The 25,180-nt window shown below is 41.8% G+C and overlaps 1 protein-coding gene across 9 annotated transcripts in view; it reads right to left on the reverse strand.

Moving 5' to 3' along the window:
• myo5aa (myosin VAa) overlaps window positions 1–24,353 on the reverse strand; it is a 275,595-nt gene extending 251,242 nt beyond the window's left edge. For 2 of the 9 annotated variants that reach the window (XM_072470657.1, XM_072470658.1), the window contains exon 1: window positions 23,967–24,334. In XM_072470657.1, coding sequence (XP_072326758.1) covers window positions 23,967–23,993 — 27 coding nt within the window. In that variant the 5' untranslated portion in view covers window positions 23,994–24,334. Of the gene's footprint in view, window positions 1–13,165; window positions 13,285–23,966 lie in introns of those variants that run through there. The other 7 variants (XM_072470655.1, XM_072470654.1, XM_072470649.1 and 4 more) reach the window with 6 other exon arrangements.
• Between the last annotated feature and the right edge of the window lie 827 nt (window positions 24,354–25,180).

Here is a 25,180-nt window from a genome sequence, read left to right on the forward strand (position 1 = left end):
GTTAAATGTACTGTTCTAATGTATTATAGTCCTTCTGGTGTGTTTTTTAAATTCATAAATATTCTTTATTAAATGATCACAAAAGGACTAAACTATTCCTCCCTTGTTTGCATATCTTTTCTCACAGTATATCAAGTTGAAAATATACAGCATGAAGAACTGGTGTTCCAAGTTATCATTCTGGATTTTGGGATACCCTCGCATTTAACATCAGCGGGGTTTTGAACAGAATTATGGGCTCCCTGGTGATCTTTTGAAAAGCGTAATTCCTTGCGGGTAGATGAATTTGTGACTTTTAACCGTAACGGGAGTGAGGAATGTATGGAACCAGGTGAGGAGGTGTGTGGTTTAAAATAACTTGATTGCAAAATGACTCTTGCAATGGTTAAGATTTGTTTGGGGGTAAACAATATAACCTCGGAAAGATTGAAAAGTGTTTTCAAAACCAAGTTGATGGAATTGGCAAATGCTTTACAATTAGGATTACATACGGGGCTAAGAAAGCAGAGGTAGTGGAAAGAATAGCAAAGCATTTAAAGGTACAAGAGTTGTCAGATAGACCAAATTCTTCAAAAAAATCAGGAAATTGAATTCGCTAAAATTCAATTACAAATGAAACAATTAGAAATGAAGGAAAAAGAGAAAGAAATAGCAATGAAGAAAATTGAATTGGAGGCAGAGGAAAAAGAGAAAAATAGAAATGAAGACAATCGAAATGTAAGAAAGGGAGAGAGTTTATCAACGGGAATTGGAAATGACAATGACAAAAAGGAGAAAGAGAGAGCATTTCAATTTAAAATGCTGGAAGTTAAAACAGAGACACCAGAGCAGGTTGAGAAAGGAAGTATTTCCAGACATGAAGCTACTGGGGAGATGTTTAGATTTGTTCAGGCACTTCCAAAATTTAATTAAAAGGGTGTGGAGGCATTTTTAAATTAATTTGAGAAAATAGTAACACAAGCAGAATGGGTCGCAAAATATTTGGAGCTGCTCCTTCAGAGTAAACCCATAGGTAAGGCTAGTGAAGTCTATGTATCATTGTCAGAGGGAAGGTCTGGGGAGTATCATACAGTGAATAAAGCGATGTTGAGTGCTTATGAGTTAGTATCGGAGGTTTAAAGACGAAAGTTTTGAAATGTAAAACGGTCTGGACAAACTGGTATTGAATTTGAAAATGTTAAACAAAGTAATTTTGATAGGTGGGCGAGAGCCTTAAAGGTGGGTGACAGCATTCAAAATAGAAACAACCCATGAGGCTCTTACAGAGGAACTCTATTGGAAGAATTCAAAGATTCATTACTTGCAGTGATAAGAACTCATGTGGAGGAACAAAGAATTTAAACTGCGAGGCAAGCCGCAGAACTTGATGATAACTATGAAATGGTTCAAATGCCATAGCCTTTTTTGGCACACTTTTAAATCAGAGCGAAATAGAAAATGGGAAAGTGCAAGAAAAGACAGTCAAGCAAGAGAGGGAGTGGTTAAAAATTATTTTATTTATTATTTTTAAATTTAGAGTGCCCAATTATTTTTGTACCTATTTCGGTAAGCCATATCTCGTAAAGAACTTGGTTAATTTCTCTATCACTCTCTTAGCTGCAATGTTTCTTAACGGAATGGCTTCAGGAAATCTAGTGGATATGTTCACGATAGCTTTTTTCCCAATTAAGGGACAATTTAGCATGGCCAATCCACCTACCTGCACATCCTTTTGGGTCCTGGGGGTGAGAGCCACACAGACATGGGGGAAATGTGCAAACTCCACATAGACAGTGGACCGGGGCCAGGACCGAACCCGGGTCCTCAGCGCTGTGAGGCAGCAGTGCAGTGGTTGAAAATTTAATGGAGACTTCACCTCGAAATGAAAAAACAAATGTTGAGGGATGAGTAAAGTTAGATGCTTTAGTTGTAATAAACTGGGCCACATGGGGCAGCACGGAAGTGCAGTGGTTAGCACTGCTGTCTCATGGCAGCGAGGATCCAGGTTCAATCCCGGCCCCAAGGATAAAGAGATTTGTTGGTCAGAAGAAATATTGAAGGATGGGGTTCTGGTTATCAGTATTCACTGAGAGACTAAAAAATTCCTCTGGTGCATGTAATCTTGAGTAGCTTGAAAACGGGAGAAGTGGTAGAAAAATTGCCCATTGCAGAGATTCAATTAATTCTAGGGAATGATATCTCTGGATCACAGATAGTAGAGTTAGAAGAATGAGAGGAGAAATAATTGACGTATACAAGATGATAAATAGGATTGACAAAATAGATGTAGAGGATCTTTCCTCTTGTATGACAATCTAGAACGAGAGGTCATAGCTTTAGGATAAGGGGTAGCAGATTTAAAACAGAGATGAGGAAGAATTACTTCTCTCACAGGGTCATGAATCTCTGAAATTCACTACCTGAGAGCGGCGGATGCCGGGACATTGAGTAAATTTAAGGAGATAGATTTTTAATTCAGAATTGGTTGAAGGGTATAGACGGGGAAGTGGAGTTGAGGCTGAGATTAAATCAGTCATGATCGTACTAAATGGTAGAGTAGGCTCGAGGTGTGAATTACCTATTCCTGATGTTCTGCCATGGTTGCCGGCAGAAAATCAAACTACAGAAGAATTGCAAATGTACCATTCTGGGGTGTTTCCTGATTGTGTGGTAACAGAAGATGAGACAAGAGGAGTTAAGAGCACAGGATGAGAAAAGTGAGATACGGTTATCTGATACTTTAGAAAGCTGAATGAAGATGGAAAAGATGAAGGGAAAGAAACAAATCTCAAAGAGATTGATAGAATTACAGCAGGGCAATTCCAAATTAAAACAAATTTATCAAGCAGCTTATTCGGAATTGGAAACTCAGTATATTCCTGAATGGTATTATATGAAGGATAATGAGAAAATGGCATCCCACGCTTATTAGTGCAGATGAAAAATGGGAAGAAATACATCTAATTGTATTATCACCCGAGTACAGGAAAGAAACTGTAAAAAGAGTTCATGAAATTCCATTAGGAGCACATCTAGGAATAAAGAAAACACAAGCAAAAATAAGGAAACAGTTTTACCGGCCAGGACTACATAAAGATGTAGTTAAACTTTGTCAAACATGGCACACATGTTAAGTAACAGGGAAACCATAAGCTGCAATAAAGCCTTTTACAAAGAGTTCCAGTTGACTGTGTTGGACCACTTCTGAAAATACGATGTGGAAATCAGTAAGTATTAACTATTACGGGTGGCACGATAGCGCGGTAGTTAGCGCTGCTGCCTCATGGCGCCGTGGACCCGGGTTCGATCCCAGTCCCGGGTCACTGTCAGTGTGGAGTTTTCACATTCTCCTCGTGTCTGTGTGGGTCTCATCCACACAACCCAAAGATGTGCAGGGTAGATGGATTGGCCACACTAAATTGCCCCTTAATTGGAAAAAAAACTATTATGAATATATCCACTCAATTTCCTGAAGCCATCCCGTTAAGAAATATTACAGCTAAGAGAGTGCTAGAGGAATTAGCCAAGTTCTTGGCAAGATATGGCTTACCGAAATAGATACATCGGATAAATGGTCAAAATTTATGTCTGGATTATTTAAAGAGGTCATGAATAGCCTGGAAAAGGCAGCATGGTGGCGCAGTGGGTTAGCCCTGCTGCCTCACGGCGCCGAGGTCCCAGGTTCAATCCCAGCTCTGGGTTACTGTCCGTGTGGAGTTTGCACATTCTCCCCGTGTTTGCATGGGTTTCGTCCCCACAACCCAAAGATGTGCAGGGTAGGTGGATTGGCCACGCCAAATTGCCCCTTAATTGGAAAAAATGAATTATTTAGAATATTAGAAAAATATTCTAAAAAAATTTTTTAATGAATAGCCTGGAAATATTACAGTATAAATCATCGGCATATCATCCAGAGTCACAGGGAGCATTATAAAGTGGCAACAAACTTTGAAAACCTAAATTTAGTGGACCATATCAAATTTAAAGAAAACTGAGTGAAGTAAATGATCTGGTACATCGACACAAGATAGGCGTAAGTCTGAGTGTCATTTTAACATGCACAAGATGTACTGGGATAGAGGAGATGAGGACACGCCAATGAAACAGGAAGAGGAGGAAGGGTTAAATTCTGAGAGTGACTTTCCTCTAATTAATTTGGGTAATGAGGAAGTACTGGGAAATTTAAACAACTGATTAAGTTATCTTCCAGACAAGAGCAGTCTTATGTTCTTGGGGAATAAATTAGGTAGAACAGAGATAGCAATGCATGATGTAGATGTGGGGAAAACAGTTCCAATAAAGCAACATCTATATAGGTTAAATCCAGCAAAGTTAGCAAAAGTACAGAAGGAAATTGAATACATGCTTCAAAATGACATTACTGAATTGAGTTCGAGTGATTAGAGTTCACCTATCATAATGGAACCAAAGTCAAATTGGAAAATAAAGACTCTACAGGAAAGTGAATTCATTTCCTATACCATGGTTGAAGGAATGCATTGAAAGAGTTGGACAGTCTAAATTCATAACAAAAATAGGCTTGCTAAAGGAATATCGGCAGCTACCTTTGTCCTAAAGGGCAAAGGAAATCTCAACATTCGTGATGCCAAATGGACTTTATCAATTTTAAATGATGCCTTTCGGGCTAAAGAGCGCACCCGCAACATTACAGAGACTAAGAAATAAAATTATTCAGGGTCTGAGTCACTGTGCAGTGTACACTTACAACATAGCGGTGTTCAGTCAAAGTTGGGAAGAACATCTGCAACACCTAAAAGAACTGTTTGAACACTTAAAAGAAGCGAAACGAGTCATGAATCCGGCAAAAAGCGCATTTGCTAAAGCTCTAGTTTCATATTTAGGACATAGCGTGGGACATGAACTGATGGCTCCACGAGATGCGAAAATATAGGTCATTTGGGATTTTCCAGAACCTACAAGGAAAGACATTTTCTGGGAACGAGTGGACTTTATCCTAAGTTCATGCCGAACTTTAGCAGCTCGATAGCACCACTAACAGAACCCTTGAAGAAGCAAAATAAATTTAACTGCACGGAGGACCGCCAATCTGCATTCCAAAATTTTAAAACTGCGTTGACAACAGCGTCAATGAGAGCTGCACCAAAATATGACAAACAGTATAAACTGGCTGTGGATGCTAGTGACATTGGTGTGGGGGTTGTGTTGTTACAGGAAGATAAACTCAAAAATGAGAAGCCTATGGGGTATTTCTCAAAGAAATTAAAATCATCATCAACAGATTATGTTTGGTACTGGCATTACAACTTTGAGATTTATGTTGCCAGTAATTCAGCAGAAATAATCATACGTATAGACCATAATCCCTAATGTTTGTGGAGAGGTTTTCAAATCAAAACACCAGGTTATTTAGAAGGAGTCAGAGTCTTTTGATTTGAAAACCATTCATATAGCTGGGAGGGAAAACATAATTACTAATGCACTGTCATAAAGAAACTATTGGGAATCTTGTGTAAATACTTTGGGGTATATTTTATGTTGATACGTGTTTTTAAATCTTTGGTATTTTAAAAATTCATTTCCGGATGTGGGCATCGCTGGTTAGGCCAGCATTTATTGCCCATCCCTAGTTGCACTTTAGAAGGTGACGGTGAGCTGCCTTCTTGAATTGCTGCAGTGCCCGAGGTGCAGGTACACCCACAGTGCTGTTAGGGAGAGAGTTCCAGCATTTTGACCCAGCGGCAGTGATGGAACTGCGATATATTTCAGGATGGAGAGTGACTTGGAGGGGAACCTCCAGATGGTGGTGGCCCAGGTATCTGCCGCTCTTGTCCTTCGAGATGGCAGTGGTCGTGTGTTTGGAAGGTGCTGTCTAAGGAACCTTGCCGTGTTCCTACAGTGCATCTTGTAAACGGTGCACATGGCTGCCACTGTTCGTCGCTGGTGGAGGGTTTGAATGTTTGTGGAAGGGGGAGCAATCAAGCGGGTTGCTTTGTCCCGGATGGTGTCAAGATTCGTGAGTGTTGTTGGAGCTGCACTCATCCAGGCAAGTGGAGAACATTCCATTACACTCCTGACTTGTGCCTTGTAGATGGTGGACAGGCTTTGGGGGAAAGGGAGGGGGGGGGGGGGGGGGGTCAGGAGGTAAGTTATTTGCCATAGGATTCCTAACCTTTGACCTATCCTGGTAGCCACAATATTAATATGGCTAGTCCAGTTCAGTTTACGATCAATGGTAGCACCCAGGATGTTGATTGCGGGGCATTAAGCGATGGTAATGCCATTGAATGTCATGTTGGACCCTCTCTTGTAAGATATGAATATTGCCTGGCACTTGTGTGGCACAAATGTAACTTGCCACTTATCAGCCCAAACCTGGATATTGTCCAGCTCTTACTGCATTTGGACATGGACTGCTTCGTTATCCGAGGAGCGACGAATAGTGTTGAACATTGTGCAGTAATCTGCAAACATCCCCACTTCTGACCTTATAGAATTTCATAGAATTTACAGTGCAGAAGGAGGCCATTCGGCCCATCGAGTCTGCACCGGCTCTTGGAAAGAGCACCCTACCCAAGCCCACACCACCCTTCCCCCATAACCCAGTAACCCCTTTCAACCAACACTAAGGGCAATTTTGGACACTAAGGGCAATTTAGCATGTCCAATCCACCTAACCTGCACATCTTTGGACTGTGGGAGGAAACCGGAGCACCCGGAGGAAACCCACGCACACACGGAGAGGACGTGCAGACTCCGCACAGACAGTGACCCAAGCCGGAATCGAACCTGGGACCCTGGAGCTGTGAAGCAATTGCGCTAACCACTAATGCTACCGTGCTGCCCTCTACCTTATGGTGGAAGGGAGGTCATTGATGAAGCAACTGAAGATGTTGGGCCTAGGACACTACCCTGAGGAACTCCTGCAGTGATGTCCTGGAGCTGAGATGATTGACCTCCAACCACCACAACCATCTTCCTTTGTGCCAGGTACAAGTCCAACCAGCGGAGAGTTTTCCCCAATTCCCATTGACTCCAGTTTAGCTCGGGCTGATTGATGCCGTACTCGGTCAAATGCTGCCTTGATGTTATTACATTTGTAATGTTCAATAATGTGGAACTGATAAGAAATGGTTGAGAAATTAAATCACCTTTCAAGTTATGATATGTCATTTAAAAAAAGGGCGGGGGGGGAAAGAGAGGTGTTAAGAATTGGAGAAAATTAAGATTAAAAATGAAATTGGGATAAATTAAAAAGGGAAATTGATATGGGCAGCTGTTTGAAAGGGGTTTTGATATGCAAATTGGCATGCCACTGAGAAAAACCAAGTGTTGACTTATGTGACATGGGGAAAACAATTGGTGTGGAAGAGGTAACTTCAAAGTTGAGAGATAATGGAATCGCCACTTCTTTGCTTCAAAGTTAGGTCCAAGGGGCGGGTGTCAAAGGGGAAAAAAAATATATATCCGTAGCACAGTAGCTGGAGAAAGGAACACAGTAGAAGCAGCCAACATTGCAGCCACAAAAAAAAAATTGTTAAAAGGGCAGCTGGTTAAAATCCAAAACTCGAACTGAGAAGATTACTCCTTCACTGAAACAGACGAAGGTTTTCCCAAATCATGGACAAATAACCTGTGCGTGGTAATTATCTGTTTGGTATGGCTCACAGAGTTACATAATATTGGATGTTGTTTGGGAACAGGGAGCATCTCAGAGTTCAGAAAACGTAGGTAGTTGGGAACAAAGGGACAACTTCATGTAATACCGTGTGTGTAGCGCCATCAGTGCATTTAAGTGTACTGTTGTAGTGTATAAGAGCCCTTCTTGTTGCGTGTTTTTTTTCTAAGTTAATAAATATTCTTTGTTAATCGTTCGCACAACGACTAGACTATTCATTTCTGGTTTGCTTAGCTTACTCACAGTATACCATTGTTGAAAATATCCAATCATTAAGAACCGGTGTTCCAAGTTACCCTTCTGGGCTATGGGATACCCTCACATTTAACATCAGTGCGGTTCTGCACAAGGAGATCTCCACCACATTGACAGGCAAATTAGGGATGGGCAATAGACGTTGGCCTTGTCTACAACACCCACATCGCATGAATGAATTTTTAAAATATCCATTTGTTAGTTAGGAAAACCAGCAAAATTACATGTGGAAGAAGGAAAAGTGCAAAAGCATCCAGAAATAGATGTCACATTTCTTTTTACCAAGTATCACTATGAGGAATAGATTGAACAAACTTTAATTTGTATAATTGCCTTTCACATTACCAGGACCGCAATCAAGCTGTGAACTAGTTTTGAAGTGCACTGAATAACGGCAAAATCTACCCAAATAACTCACAGCAAGATCACCCTAACAGCACCGAGATCAATAGGCGGTTGAACTGTTTTGGTGGTGTTGACACGAGGGACAGTTAAATCCAGGAAAACAGAGAACTCCTGGATATTTTTGAATAATGGCATGGCATCTTTTGGTAAAGTGAATTAAAGGGAGAGCTAATTAAGGTGTCTAAAAATTCATCGGGTCAATAGGAAGGAATTTTCTCCCCTGCAGGCCAGAACAAGGGAACAGAACCTTAAATTTAGAGCAAGGCCCTGAACAGGCCATGTCAAGGAGGGTAATTGGAGCCTATAAAACTGAGATCAACAGTTTTCTTCAGCGAGGATTATGGGGCCAAGATGGAGCTAAGATACAGGTCAGTCATGATCCAACTGAATAGTGGAATAGGCTTGATTGGTTGAATGGCCTACACTCCTATTCCCGCATAAAGCCCGTCTCAATCATCAAACAAGCAGTTTAAAGAGAAATATTAACTTAAGCAAACAACTTAGAATGCGAGTAGTAGGATGGCAATTTTCCAGATCACATTCATACTCTACCCACACCCTAAATGGAATGTGTAATATTAAAAGAGGCAGGCAGCTTGTCTAGACAGCTTTAAACCTCGGATTTACATCAGCAGCTAGAATAGCACAAGCTGGATATTACACTACAGTTCTTAACAGTCAGAAAATAGAACTTTTCTACCACTGTGCCTTAGATTAGTATTGCACATTCTGACCCTAACAGATAAAATGACTCATAGGCAGGATTGCTACTCAACTCAATACACAACTGCTTAAGCACATGTGGGAAACCTTGAGCACCTGCTTAGTGTGCAGTTCCTGATGTTCCTCAATCAAGACAGAGTAAAATCATGAAAATATTGTCAGAGACATACCTATTCTACTTTTGCTGAAATATTGGGTCGCGGCATTGAATATAAAAATTGGCAAGACATGTTGCAGCTGTACAGAACCTTTTTGTCATGGTTTAATTATGATTTAGCAACATTCTTTTTGGTTAGGGGAATTACAGGTTTAAAATAGGAATCTGTAAACCGTCATTCTTTACAAAACCAAATGCATTATGGACTGGATGTCGACTTGTGATTCACCAAGGCCATCCTGAGCCAGTGCAGTAGCACAGTCAGTAGTAGCACTCTTGCCGAAGTCACAAGGTCAGGAGGTCAACCCTCACTCCAGAACTTGACTACATAATCTGGACTGACACTCAAAGTACAGTATGGAGGGGCAAGTGCTACATCGTAGGAGATAGGCTTTTGGGTGAGATATTAAAATATTTGTACTCTGAGGTGGCTGTACATTGCACCAATGGATCATTAGTAGAACGGGGGAGTTCTTGGTCAGAAAATGGCCAATGTTTACTCCCCAATTAACATCGCAGATGATCTGGTTGTGTATCTCATTGCAGGATCTTGCTGTGCATTATCAGTTGTATTTCCCAACATTCCCAAAAAATCTCATTGGCTGTAAAGAACTTTGGAACATTGAGAACATGATTGGCAGATATGGCAAGTGTTGCCTTCTCATCTGATTATCCTGCCACTTTGTTGGGAGATTCAACTATGTTGAAGGAAACAAAGATGGCAACCAGACCCGACATGGACAGTCAGGATCAAATTCTAAAATAAACTGATAAATGTAATCACTCAGTCATCAGATAGCACCTGGGATCTGCCATGTTGAGCACAACAGACTAGAGCAGTGTCACAATGCAATAGAGTGGGGAAGCTGAGAAAAGAGTACAAGAGTGAATTAAGGTTGATGGGGATGCGGGGAGGAGGGGAGTAGAAAACCTCCTTTGTTTCTACCACTCTTGGTGATATATTGCTTTAGCATTATGTCAGATTTGATAAGGGAGAATTCCAAAACAAATCTAAAATAAATCTGCAACTCCTGTGCGAGAAATGAGTGGAAACTCCCACCACACAGACATACATCAAAGGTTATATGAGGTGTCAGCTTCTTGTGGGCCACGATCAGTCTTTGCTCATTTTCTAGGCTAGCACTCATGGTGAGAGGGGTCCAGGCAGCTTAGTATTTAACCAGTTCCCAAGTCGAACAATTTCCAAACTTTAATCCGTGCATTTTCAGCAAGAAATGGAAGAGCAGCAAATGAAAGCTTTGCCATAGCTAGTCACCTGAGGACAGACGATAAAAGAGGAACTCTGAAGGATTCTATATTCTAGGCAGAACGAACGAACGAACGAACGTTGTCCAAAATAGTTGGAGGGGCGGCACAGTAGCACAGAGGTTAGCACTGTTGCTTCATAGCACCAGGATCCCAGGTTCAATTCCAGACTTGAATCACTGCCTGTGTGGAGGCTGCACATTCTCCCCGTGTGGGTTTCCGGATCACTGTCTGTGCGGAGTCTGCACATTCTCCCCGTGTCTGTGTGGGTTTCCTCCGGGTGCTCCGGTTTCCTTCCACAAGTCCCCAAAAACGTGCTTGTTAGGTGAATTGGACATTCTGAATTCTCCCGCAGTGTACCCGTACAGGCGCCGGAGTGTGGCGACTAGGCGCTTTTCACAGTAACTTTGTTGCAGTGTTAATGTAAGCCTACTTGTGACACTAATAAAGATTATTATTTAAGGACGTACATCAGACAGAGGGTGACATTTAGGGAGTTTACGCAGAGGGTGGTCCATGCAGGGTACAAAAATAAGGCCACTTAAGTGGAATCAAAAAGACACAATGGGATTTGCTTGGAAGAACATTTGCTTGTATGAATAAGCTTCCTTTGAAACGACATCCATTTCCAATCCATTGTAAATTGTTGAAAACCGTGACTGTCCACTTGACAGCATGCTGAGCCATTTGTTCTGTTCAGTACAAACCATAATTTAGAATGCAATGCTTTATGACATAAAGAGCACCATTTTTTGCCTGAAAAAACAGTAGCCAGTGTTTGTGTGTGTGATAATTTAGCAGCAGTAATTCTCCACTGCTTTCTTAATAATTAGCACAAAACAGACCACACATAGCTCAGTAGAATTATTAATGCTAAGCAGCTCTCCTGTGGATATCCAAAGTGTTAAAACAGATGTCCATCGTTTTGTTTGATATTTACATGAAAAGGTTAGATAGCGACACTGGTTTCAGTCTGTTCAAATGTTCAGTGAGCACGGACATATTAGGAGTCCATATTTTTACTGAAGAAATCTTGAGGAAAAGTCTAAATAAATGCAAGTTGAGAAAATATGTTACGAACCTTTGATATAAAGAGAGAAGTTGGTGCTCTAAAGAAGCAGAATAGGTGGTTCGTTCAAGTATTGCATTTGTCACTTTGAAAAACTTCTACAAGCAGCCGGAATCGACCGTTAGGGTTTAAGAGAACAAAGCCAAATTAGATTCCCTGGAGGAGGTGGTTGCACTACATTTCAAAGCACATTTGAACCTACATTGCCCAAGTTTAGTGTCAATGCAAAGCCAGAACCAATCTTCAATCAACACCAAGTCTACAGTATATAAATGCACTGTTGGAAACCTTACTGTAAAGTAGTTTGTCACCTCCAATAGACTCAAACAAGGTCTATTATTTTCAATTACTGAATTTAATGGAAAATGGAAGAAATCAATGTGATTGAGTCCTGAGCATAAAGGTCCGTAGTACTCAAACAGTGGGAAGTGCATCGAAAACAATTTATAGCATAGAAGCATTGCGAGAGACAATGGACTGTGCCACCGGTCAACGTAATTTCTCATCATCCAGATAGAATATTGGAAAACCATATAATGCCCGGGACAAAATAGATCACAAGAAGTGTTTCATCTTTGACACTGATCTCTCTGCCATTTACAACAACAGTCACAAGAAGTATCAGATACATGAAAATACATATTGGTGTACAGTCTGCATGGGCAACCAAGTAATGCCCACCAAAATATCAATAAGTTGGTTAAAAAGGGAGGTTAATTTCTGTTTGTGCTTACAGGGGCTGCTGGCCTCTATTCCTATACCCCAGAGTAATAAATAGCCAGTCGGAGGTTCACATCCACTTATTTGTGGAGTATCTTAAATGCCAAAATGTTGATTCACTGAGATTGTAGAAAGGGTTGTATACCATGCACAAGGAGAGATTGTGAGTGCACTATTTTGCTACAAGATTGAACTTAAGTAGCATCCTATCACATACTTAGGCAATTTCAGAGTGCCTCACATCTAAATCAATTACTGTTGCGATGTAGGCACTGTTGTTACATCAGTGAATCAAGCAGATAATTTGCACATAGCAAGATCCCATGAGATTGAGATAAATAACCAACTAATCTCTTTCTGGTTATATTGATTGGAGAAGGAAATTAGCAGGCCACTAGGAAAACCCCTTGTTCTTCTTTGAACAGTGCATAAGATCATGAAATACGGTCCAACAAGCAGACAAAACTTGGTTTAATGTCTTAGAATAGATGTTGTGCAAATTTAGACCATTAACAGCACTCACAGACTATGCAAAGCTTACTTAAAAGTTTTTCTTAAACTAGCCCTCCTTGGCTGCTGTCACAATCACACTATGTGATCGGATCGCTGCCTAATGGAGAGTATGTAAATACGAACATTACTGCCCTTTTAATAAAAGGAAAAGCAAAAATAAGGATTTGTCTGCAATACATCATTGTTACCCTGGCACCAAAGTGCCTGGTTATTCAACAAGCCACGTTTATCTTCCATATATTCTCCATTCCCCAATTGACATTTCTGAGTCTAATTTTATTTCAGTCTGGCTGCTCTGAATTGGGTGACTGACAGAATTAAATTATATTTTGAATTTTTTTTTAAAAATCCACTGCGGATCCAATTTAAAAATCAAGCTTTGTTTTCTGGCGGTACAGAAAATGATAGAACAAGTACTTACTTTCACATACACAAAATCCCAATCCATCTCTTAATCACCTCAGTCATGTAATAGACCCACAATGTTGTGTTGGAACTATTTTCTACTCAGAGGGATGGCTGTTACCCTCGAGTAAGGAGAAGTGTGATATGTGGACTGCAGACTCCCCACAAAATAAAATGGAACATTTTACTCCTGAAATAATGGAGTACATGATAACCCCGCCTCCTTAAAACACACAGGAAATCTTGACAAGATCACAATCCTGATGCAAATAGAGAGCTTGACATTTCTAGGTGAATGAGGTCTTTCATGCCTTTTTGTTTTGCATCACATCAGAACAACATTCCCATCATCCATTCGAAAACAAGGGGCCGGCTGTTTGCAGAGAAGTGATATATTTATCTTTGTGCTGGCTTGATGACAACAACAGGATTATGCGCTGCAGAAAGGCAGAATAATCTTTGCTCTCTTGCTGGTGCTCAGCCCTAAAGCTTGCGTAACCCTTTCAGAGCTTCATTGTGGTGATCAAGGCAGGATTTCACAAGTTGCTCAACCCTGCTAACAGGCCACAGAGCCCTGCCTGGTGTTTACGTCATTTCCTAGAGGACATGCTCAGCTGGTATCACAAGTAAGAAACAGACATTTCATGCAGACGCTTAAGTCTCTGCAGATAAAAGATGCTCCTTCCCTGGCGTCGCAACATTCAACAGTTAAATTCATTGCTGCTAAAAAGAGGATTTACCTCAAACTATTCCTCGCCTTCTTAAAATTTTTATTTTTTTACCATTTTCAATATCTTCCTGAAACAAAAACTCCAATTGTCCTGCTGGCATAGGAGAAAGAGGAAATTAACTGAACAAGCTACTGTGTAGCAATGCAACCCTGACGGAAAGCACAGAAACTTACAATGTACAGTGCTCCAGTGTGTGCTATGTGAATCCCCAAAACAGGCTTTATTCAGAAGGTCATTTGTTTAACTCCATTTAGCAGAACATTTTCAAAATACTTTGCAGGAAGACTCAAGTCTACAAAATGATAAGTCATCAATTCATTTCTTAAATAGAGGATTTTAAAAAAAATAAGAGTACAGGAAGAGTGACTAGAAACATGAAACAAACTGAATTATGGTATGTCAATTAGACAGGAGCTTTATATCAGCCTGTCCGGCGATTTTCCCTTTGGCCAATTGCCTCCCAATCTCTCTTTCGAAGGCACAGACAGTCTTTATTTAGTTTGGGCTGCAAAGGCATTTATTAGCCTTCGGTACATTGACCAATTATCCTGTGAGCCCACAGTGACAGACCTCGCAGCTGAGACTAAATATGTCATTTCCCGATGCCCAGACAGGTTTAACTCTTCGAATTGTCATCCGTTTAGGGATTAGAAGCCAGAATCTTGCTAGATTTCTGTTTCCCTATCGCCAAAGTCATGCTTTCTAATTGTAGCACCCCTACTGGTAACTAACCTAGTACAGACCAGCACATGTGCATGGTGTAAAAGATATTTCTATCTCACCACTAAATAACCTGCTCTGCAATTGTGTAATTTCAAGATTAAACGGACCTGCTGAACAATATGTGGGAAGAGGAATGCCAATGATAAACAGAAAATTCAAAACTATCTTTCTGAAACATACAGCAGCTTCCTTCTGGACCCGAACATCCCATTTAAATTCACATTGTCACTGGATGTTTGAAATCATCCCAGTTTCCTCCTCCACAAAAGCACATGCCTATTTGCTCTATAAGAACATAAGAACTAGGAGCAGGAGTAGGCCATCTGGCCCCTCAAGCCTGCTCCACCATTCAATGAGATCATGGCTGATCTTTTGTGGACTCAGCTCCACTTTCCAGCCCGAACACCATAACCCTTAATCCCTTTATTCTTCAAAAAACTATCTACCTTTATCTTAAAAACATTTAATGAAGGAGCCTCTACTGCTTCACTGGGCAAGGAATTACATAGATTCACAACCCTTTGGGTGAAGAAGTTCCTCCTAAACTCAGTCCTAAATCTACTTCCCCTTATTTTGAGGCTATGCCCCCTAGTTCTGCTTTCACCCGCCAGTGGAAACAACCTGCCCGCATCTATCCTATCTATTCCCTTCATAATCTTATATGTTTCTATAAGATCCCCCCTCATCCTTCTAAATTCCAACGTGTACAGTCCCAGTCTACTCAACCTCTCCTCGTAATACAACCCCTTCAGCTCTGGGATTAACCTAGTGAATCTCCTCTGCACACCCTCCAGTGCCAGTACGTCCTTTCTCAAGTAGGGAGACCAAAACTGAACACAATACTCCAGGTGTGGCCTCACTAACACCTTATACAATTGCAGCATAACCTCCCTAGACTTAAACTCCATCCCTCTAGCAATGAAGGACAAAATTCCATTTGCCTTCTTAATCACCTGTTGCACCTGAAAACCAACTTTTTGCGACTCATGCACTAGCACACCCAGGTCTCTCTGCACAGCAGCATGTTTTAATATTTTATCATTTAAATAATAATCCCTTTTGCTGTTATTCCTACCAAAATGGATAACCTCACATTTTTCAACATTGTATTCCATCTGCCAGACCCTAGCCCATTCACTTAGCCTATCCATATCCCTCTGCAGGCTTCCAGTATCCTCTATCTAGGTCTACGCTACATAATAATTCAAAGCCTCTTTATTTTACCCAGAAAACCCTGCAGAGAAAACTCATCCAATTCTACAATATTAAACAGACTGTGTAAAAAGTCATAAACAATTCTCCCAATGAATCTCTGGTTAAATACACTAACTGGAGATGTTAGCAGGATGGTGATGGGAGGGCAATACTACAATTGGGTCCAATGTCATCAGGCTAAGAACAGGCATAGAAAATGCTCCTATTGCTGAACACATCAATCTCATTTGAAAGTGCAGGTCTGGCATTTGACAAAAGGAGGATAGCACTTTAAAAAAATTATTTCATGGGATATGGGCATCGTTGGCAAGACCAACATTTGTTGCCCATCCCTAATTACCCTTGGTCTGAGTGACATGCTAGGCACAATTCAGGTTGCATTTAAAAGTCAAGCACAAGTGAGTTAAGTCAACCGAGTGGAGGTATTTGACAACATTTTCATAAATTACCCAAAAAGTTGACATTACAACACTGAATGATATAGGCTAGTTAAAAGGAACTGCAAAGGCAAGATCTGGCGATTCTAGTTAATGTGAAAACACTTATTGGAACTTTAAAGGTTTCGTCTCCGTATCTTTAAAGCGCAGTCTCATCCTTACGCTATTACAACATTGACAAATCTCAGGACGTTCAAGGCAAAAAAAGACAGCCGCCCTTGAAACATCAGTTTCCGACAGGCACACGACACCAATAACAGAATTCAAAAGAAACAACACTGAGAAAGGTTCCCCTGTCCACTGCGGCAGAAACAGCACTAAATAATTTATTGCCAGCATGTGCAGCAGTGTGGTAGACGTACAAATGGTACAGAAAGCAATCATAAATCGAAGCAAGTCAGCCATACACATTCCATCATTAGTTGCCAAGTGCCCTGATTTCTGATCTAGCAAAGGACGAGGCCTCAAATTCAGGCTCCGTCTCCAATTCACATGCACTCATAGTGAAATTTCAGAAGACAGAAGGAACAGCTGGAATGCAGCATAGGACTCCCAATTCCCTCAGAGCACCACTTACTTCCACTCGGTAAAACCAACCATATTCATATACATGTATAATGTGCCCAATTCATATATAATATGAATTATTAGTTTCATCTATGAAACTAACACGGCATCTAACCAATTTACTAATTTTCAAGGCCATTAATCTGCACTTTTCACAGAAAGTGACCTAAATTGTGAAATGTGATTTCCAAAACATGTTAACTCATTAAAAATCCAGTCATCCCACATAATGCAACAGAGTTTGACCTATTCTGTCACTGTAACCCAATGGACCTGCCAATTCATAAAACAGAAAAGGGAACTAACTCAGCTTGGAGGAGAAAATTGCAGCATTTTGTCGGACTGGGCACCACGTGAAGCTAGAACAGACAGAAACAGTCATTTCTGGGTCTGAATTCTAATCCAGCTAGAATTTAAAACAAAAAGGTTCCCATGTCAAATGGGTTTGGGCAGCTTCATCCCAGCCATGAGCAAAAGCACATAATCCATCATAAAATAGTAGAATGCTGTACTTCTAGAGGCCACAATCGAAGGATCCAGTTGTCATGGTCCAAGTAGGTACTAACAACATAGGCCGAACTAGAAAAGTGTTTCTCAGAGAATTTGAGGAGCGAGGCACCAAGTTAAAAAAGCAGGACCTCAAAGGTTATAATCTCTGGATTATTACCCGACTGATGTGCTAATTGGCATATTGTGCATTAAATTAGAGAGGTGAATACGTGACTCAAAGGCTGCTGTGGGGTAGAAGTGGGTTTCAGTTTGTGGATAACTGGCACCATTATGGGCTGGTCTACACTTGAACCATGCTAACCAGCATTCTTGTGAGCCACACTAGAGGAATAGGGTGGGGTTTTAAACTAAATAGTGGCAAGGGATCAAATGTGGGTAGATGCGGAATATCAAAGAGTAGAAACAAGGGAAGAGAGAAACGAAATGATAAACAGACCTGGACAGGAGGGGTCAAAGAATACAAGTCTAAGAGTAGATCAACAGACAAGGGTGGAGGTTGCAAATATAATACAAGGACAAAACCTAGGGCTGTGTATTGGAATGCACATAGCATTCAAAACAAAACAAAGGAATTGATAGTGCAAATAAAGAGAAATAAGTACGGTCTAGTAGCCATTACAGAGAAGTGGCTGCAGGGTGGCGTAGGTTGGGACCTGAATATCAAATGGAACATGACATTTAGGAGGAATATGGAGTTAGATAAAAGGAGGGGGGGGGGTTGGTTTGGTTAATTAAAGACAACATTAGCACAATTGTTCAGTGTAAACACGATATCGATGCAGGTTGGGTAGAGGTGAGGATTGATAAAGGCAAGAAATCACTTGTATCCAGGTCCCCCTAACAGCAATCACAAGACAGGTTGGGATATTAAAGAAGAAATAGTCGCAGCTTGTCAGAGCGTTACGGCGATTATCATGTGGGACTTAAATCTAGATATAGACTGGAATAATCAGATGGGCAACGATAGAGTAGATGATGAATTCATCAAATGGTTTGGGGATAATTTCTTCGATCAGCACATCCTGGAGTCAATGAGGGGGCAGGCTATAATAGTAATCAATAGTAATAATCTTTCTATTATTGTCACAAGTAGGCTTACATTAACACTGCAATGAAGTTATTAAGAAAAGCCCCTAGTCGCCACGCTCAGGTGCCTGTTCGTGGGTAGAATTCAGAATGTCCAAATTACCGAACAGCACGTCTTTTGGAACTTGTGGGAGGAATCCGGAGTACCCGGACGAAACCTACGCAGACATGGGGAGCACGTGCAGACTCCACACAGACAGTGACCGAAACTTGGAATCGAACCTGGGACCCTGGCGCTGTGATGCAACAAGGCTAACCACTGTGCTATCATTCCTGGTAGACCTGGTATTGTGCAATAAGATAGGATTAATTAATGACCTCACAGGATTCATTAATGGCTTCATAGTAAAGGCGCTTCTGGGTCGCAGTGATCATAATATGATTGACTTTGACATTCACTTTGCAGGAGAGAAGAGGAGGCCCATGAACAGTGTTTTAAACTTAGAATCCCTACAGTGCAAAAGGAGGCTATTTGGCCCATCAAGTCTGCACCAACCCTCCGAAAGAGCACCCTACCTAGGCACACTTCCCGCTCTATCCCCGTAACCCCATGACCCCACCTAACCTGCACATTTTTGGACACTGAGGGGCAATTTAGCATGACCAAGCCACCTAACTTTCTTTGGATAGTGGGAGGAAACCGGAGCAAATGGAGGAAACCCATGCAGACACGGAGAGAAATTGCGAACTCCACACAGACAGACACCCAAGGCTCGAATTGAACCCGGGTCCCTGACACTGTGAGGCAGCAGTGCTAACCACTGTGCCACAATTATTAGGACATGAAAGCAGAGCTTGCAAAAGTGAATTGGCAATTTAGGTTAAGGGAGAATAGAGATGCAGTGACAGACACTTAAGGGAATATTTCAAAATATACAGAATAGATACATTCCAACAAGAAAGAAAAACAGGAGGACCCACCATCCATAGTTAACTAAAAACTTTAACGATAGCATCAAAATTAAAGAAAAATATATATAATTGCACACAGGTGAGTGACAGGTCAGAAGATTGGACTGAAATATAAAAAATAGCAAAAGATTAATAACGGGGGAAAAATTAGAGTACAAGTGAAAGCTAGCCAGAAATATAAAGACGGATAGCAAGAGCTTCTGTAGATATTGAAATAATAAAAGTTAACAAAATGAGCATCAATCCGATCGAAGGTGAGCGCAGGGAGTTGATAATGGAAATTAAAGAGATGCCAGGTGAATTGATTATGTATTTTGCATCAATCTTCACTATAGAGGATACAAAAAACTTCCCAGAAATGGATGTAAAGCAGGAATCAGAAGGGCAGGAGGAACTCAGGAAAATTGCAATCACCAGGGAAGTTGTACTTCACAAACTGTTGGAACTGTGAGTTGACAAGTCCCCAGATCCTGATGGATTTCACCCTGATGGATTTCACCATAGGGTCTTAAAGGTGTACAGCGAGATAGTTGATACATTCATTCTAACTTCCCAAAATTTACTAGATTTGGGAAGGTTCCATTAGATTGGAAAATAGCAAATGTAACTCCTTTATTCAAAAAGGGAGGAAGGCAGACAGGAGAAAACTACGGGCCAGTTAGTTTAACATCTATCACAGGGAAAATGTTAGAAGCTATTATTTAAAATATTATAACAAGCCACTTAGATAAATTCAAGGTAATCAGGCAGAGTCAACATGGTTTTGTGAAAGAGAAATCATGTTTAAGTAATTTATTGGAGTTCTTTGAAGTCGTACCAGGAATAAAGGGGAACCAGTGGATGTGCTGTACTTAGATTTGCAGAAGGCATTTAACAAGGTGCCTCATCAAAGGTTATTGAAGAAAATAAAAGCTCATGGTGAAGGGGATAACATATTGGCATGGACAGAATATTAGCTAACTAACAGGAAATACAGAGTAGGCATAAATAGGTCTCTTTTAGATTGGCAGGTTGCGATGAGTAGTGTGCCACAGGGATCAGTGATGGGGCCTCAACTCTTTGCAGTTTATACAAATGATTTGGATGAAGGGACCGATGATATGGTTGCTGAATTTGCTGATGACATAAAGTGAGGTAGGAAAGTAAGGGATGAAGAGGACCTAGGGAGGCTACAAAAGGATATAGATAATTTAGGTGATCTGGTAAATGGAATATAATGTGGGGAAAATATGAGGTTGTCCATTTTAGCAGAACGATGAAAACACAGCATATTATCTAAATGGTGAGAGATTGCAAAGCTCTGAGATGCAGAGGGATCTGGGTGTCCTCGTGCATGAGTCACAGAAAGTTAGTATTGAGGTGCAGTTTAGCAAAGTTAATAGAATACTGTTTATTGCAAGGGTAATTGATGCAGTTCAGGGAAGGTTTACTTGATTAATACCTGGAATGGGCAGGTTGTCTTGTAAAGAAAGACTGGACAGGCTAGGCTTGTATCTGTTGGAGTTTAAAAGAGTAAGAGGTGACTTGATTAAAACATACAAGATCATGAGGGTTCTTGAGAGGGTGAATGTGGGAGGAAGTTTCCTCTTGTGAGAGAATCTAGAACAAGGGGCCACTGTTTAAAAGGAGTCGCCCATTTAATACTGAGATAAAGAAAATTATTTTCTCTCAGAGGGTTGAGAGGCTTTGGAATTCTCTTCAGCAAAAGGTGGTTGAGGCAGAGTCTTTGAATATCTTTAAGGCAAAAGCAGACAGATTCCGAATAAGCAAGAGGATGAAAGGTTATCGGGAGTAGACAGGACTGTGGGGTTGAGGGGAAATTCCTAAACATGGAACTAATCCTCTTCAATCCATTGAGGGGCGAGCTGGTAACCCAAAGGGTTCCAGAACAAAATTGACCTCAGTTCCCCATTTACTAAGGCAGTGAAAATGAAATGAAATGAAAATTGCTTGTCACAAGTAGACTTCAATTAAGTTACTGTGAAAAGCCCCTAGTCTCCACATTCCGGCGCCTGTTCGGGGAGGCTGTTACGGGAATTGAACCGTGCTGCTGGCCTGTCTTGGTCTGCTTTAAAAGCCAGCGATTTAGCCCAGTGTGCTAAACCAGCCCCAGTGGCAGTGAATGCATGGGATTTCTAATATTTCGTCACTAGCAGCCTTGCAGTGGAACTGGAGAACTTTAAGAGACCGATCACATTATGTAATCGATGATGTCATCACCCCTTTGCGCGAGCAGGCAGTGTAACGTTGCAGCCTGTACTGTTAATACCTCCTGAATAAAGCTCTTTGATTGTTTGAACCTCTGATGCCTGCAGACTTAATTTTAAAACCACCATCATAGGCAGGAAAGAGAAAATTGCTCAAGCTTTCCTTCATGGTTGTTATCTCAACATCCATACTGAAAGCACAAGTGGATGGATGGCATGGTTAGACAGGCTACAGTGCCTTGCAGTTGACGTGTCTGTTGACACACACCATCAATGCTCATATACGAGTAATGTACAATGAGGCGAGATACCAGAAGGTTCCTGCCATCCACAGAATTATAGCCCAGGAAACAAAATTACACTTGATCAACTGCGAAATTGGTACAACGTTGAAGTTGAGTTATCAATCTGCCTGCTCAGACAGGTGCAAAAGAACAATACAGCACAGGAACAGGCCCTTCAGCCCTCCAAGCCTGTACCGGTCATAATACCACCCTTGGCCAAAACCCTCAGCACTTCCTAGTGCTGTATCCCTCTATACCCATCCTATCCATGTATTTGTCAAGATGCCTTTTGAACGCCATTAATGTATTTGTTTCCACTACCTCCACTGGCAACGCGTTCCAGGCACTCGCCACCCTCTGCGTAAAAAAAGCCTGCCTTGCACAAAAGATCCTGTGGTACTATTTTGAAGAGGAGCATGCAAGTTCTCTCCTGTGTCCTGACCAATGCTTAACCCTCAATGAACATCACAAAATCAGATTATCTGGTCATTATCACATTACCAATTGTGGAATCTTGCGGTTACAATTTCAACACCACAGTGGATACATGTGAAAAAGTACTTAATTGGCTTTAATTGCAGATGTCCTGTAGCTATGCAAATGCAGCCTTTCTTTCTTTGTGTTTATGTTTTGTCTTTCGCTTATTAGTTTGGTAATTGTCATACATACTGCCTGAAGTTTCAGCATGAACTCGGCAATGCTCACTACCAGATGTGATCTTGACCACACGATTAGCAAAACGTGCATTTTACTATTTGAATGGATGAGTGACTGACATGTTCCAGCAATCATTCCTGCAATGGGCGGACTAAACCAATGAAAATAATTAATGACAGCCCGAAACACATGACTCTCCACCCTGAAATTGAAAGAACCAGCTTCTTGCTGTAGATACCATGAAGTGCTGGGAACCCAAGGACTCTGCCTAAACTATCACTGGATGGCATTATACTTTTATTACTCCTGCCGGATGAACTCGGCCCACTGCCCAACAGCAAACTTGATCAAACACGCTTTTGGATGCATTGCAAGATGTACCCAGGGTATTAATTGAAACATTACCAGTGATACAGGGAGACCATTTCACTGGATCTGCAATTTGGCGATTAAATGATGAACCTGGCTGCTGCCAGAAGGCAAATGATGTCCAATAATTGGGGGGGGGGGGGGGGGGGGGGTTAATTTCAATTGCAAAATGCGAACCGCAATGGAAATGGCCAATGCAATGCTGTCAATCAGCTGGCACCAATTCCTGTGTGTTTTGTATGTTCATAAAACCTGGCTGCCTGCCCTCTAATTCCCCGCTTGTCTGTGCAGTCAGCCTGGTTTCAAAATGGCCCGTCTAAAAAGCGGTTACAATTTGGTTAGCAAGCAAACATTGCGAGCGACCAGGGTTTCTATAAAAGGAAAGGCTCACTCGAGCGCTATTCAAACAGCCGGAGCCGCGCACGCACATCGCGCTCCGGGGCGGCTTTCATTCATTTCACAGACTGGTCTGTTTCAATGTTGCTCAGCGAGTGACCTTAGGAAGTGGCGATGATACCCACAGATCCGAAATGCTTTTCCTCTTCCTGCTTTCACTTGTTTTTTTTTTTAAAGCTTAATAAATCAGCTGTTCTGTTACATTTCCTCGACGCGGGGAGTCCAAGTCAATGGGGAATTTTTAAATATTTTTTTGGGGGAGAGGGGGTTAAAATCTCTGCTTCCAGAAATATACAACCCCAGCAATTTCCAGGGGGAACCCGGGACTGGATTCATTTTACTGGGAAAACTCCATGGACGTGGAATGAATGGCCTATTTCCTCCTCCCGCCCCCCCCCCCCCCCCCCCCGCGAATAACCAGCAGGATCTGCTCAATCATAATTCAATTTCAATCTTTCTTAATCGCCTGGCTGGCTGCAGTGAAGATCACAATCTCTCTCTCTAGATATAACCATTCATTGTTCTCTCTCTCTCTCATTCTGTTGGTCTGACCCTCTCCTGCATCACAAGCCGTTCTGCTGTTGTCAAATGAGATGGAAAAAAAATTAAGATCATTTCCCCCTCCCAAAACCCCCCACACACACACGCCCTGCTGCACTCTGCCTCTCGCAAGCGGCTGATCGCGACGCCGAAGGGAAGGGGGAAAGGTTTGCAAATCTGTACCTTGGTGAAGAGTTCGGAGGCTGCCATCCTCCTGCGGGGAGATTGAGCCTGGAACCAGGTCCGGAGCAGCCTCTCCTCCTCCTCCCTCCTGGACACCGGCTGCAGAGGGAATGAGCTGAGCGTCAGCAGCAACAAAATAATGGCTTTCCAGGCAGGCGGCGGGTGGGGGAGGAAGAGAAAGGAAAACTGCTTCTCTCCACCCAATGCTCACTCACCCCTTCCCTGAATCTCAGCCCAAGGTACCAAACGCCATGTTACCTGTGTTACTGAAATGCTACCCGGCTGTGCATTGTGGGTACGAGGGAGACAGACCCAAAGATGCTTTCCTGCAACAACGCCAGAGAGAGAGAAAAAAATCTCTGCTCAAAGTGCCTCCCATCGGTGTCGGAAATCTGCCTGGAAACACAGCGCCACCGCAAGGCGGCCCCAAGCTCGCCCCCAGCATCAAACCCTGGAGATGGGAGACAGCCCAACATGCACAAAGTTGGACAGCAGCCCCGGCAGGTTCAGCCCCATGTGTGCACAACCTGCTCCCCCTCCCCCAAAGCCACAGAAATGTGTCTCTATTCAAATTCTGCAGTGACTTTTGACTCCACCCAAAAGTGGTTTGCAGTGAATTGACACGCGTTAACGTGGTTGAAGTTTATCCTGGGGGCTGCTCACACACATACATTCCTCCTGGCCTGCGTGTAATTGACTGTGGTAAACACCACTAATAACACATTGCATTTATTACGGTACTGCCACTGTATTACAGGTACCACAGTAAATCCCAGCCTGCTGGCTCCTCCCAGCAGGCGGCGATTAAAAGTGTAAGCTCTCCTGCGCTGCTCCCATTCTGGTCCCAGCTACAGGAGGCACAACATCTTGTGCAATAAAGCCTCAATTGTTTCACGATTCTCATAGAACATAAAACATTACAGCGCAGTACAGGCCCTTCGGCCCTCGATGTTGCGCCGACCTGTGAATCCACTCTAAAGCCCATCTACACTATTCCCTTATCATCCATATGTCTATCCTTTTTTTAAAAAAATATGTTTTATTGAAATTTTTTCGATCAAAATTTTTTCCCCTTACAGAACAAACATAACAGTAAAGAAAGTTTAACAATAAACAAATGGCTAATCAACATGGTAATCTAATCATTTAACATAAACTAAAACTTCCACCCTCCCCCCCCTGGGTTGCTGCTGCTGGTCATCTGTCTTCCCTCT

Source organism: Scyliorhinus torazame, chromosome 12, assembly GCF_047496885.1.
Source record: "Scyliorhinus torazame isolate Kashiwa2021f chromosome 12, sScyTor2.1, whole genome shotgun sequence".
Lineage (NCBI taxonomy): Eukaryota > Metazoa > Chordata > Chondrichthyes > Carcharhiniformes > Scyliorhinidae > Scyliorhinus > Scyliorhinus torazame.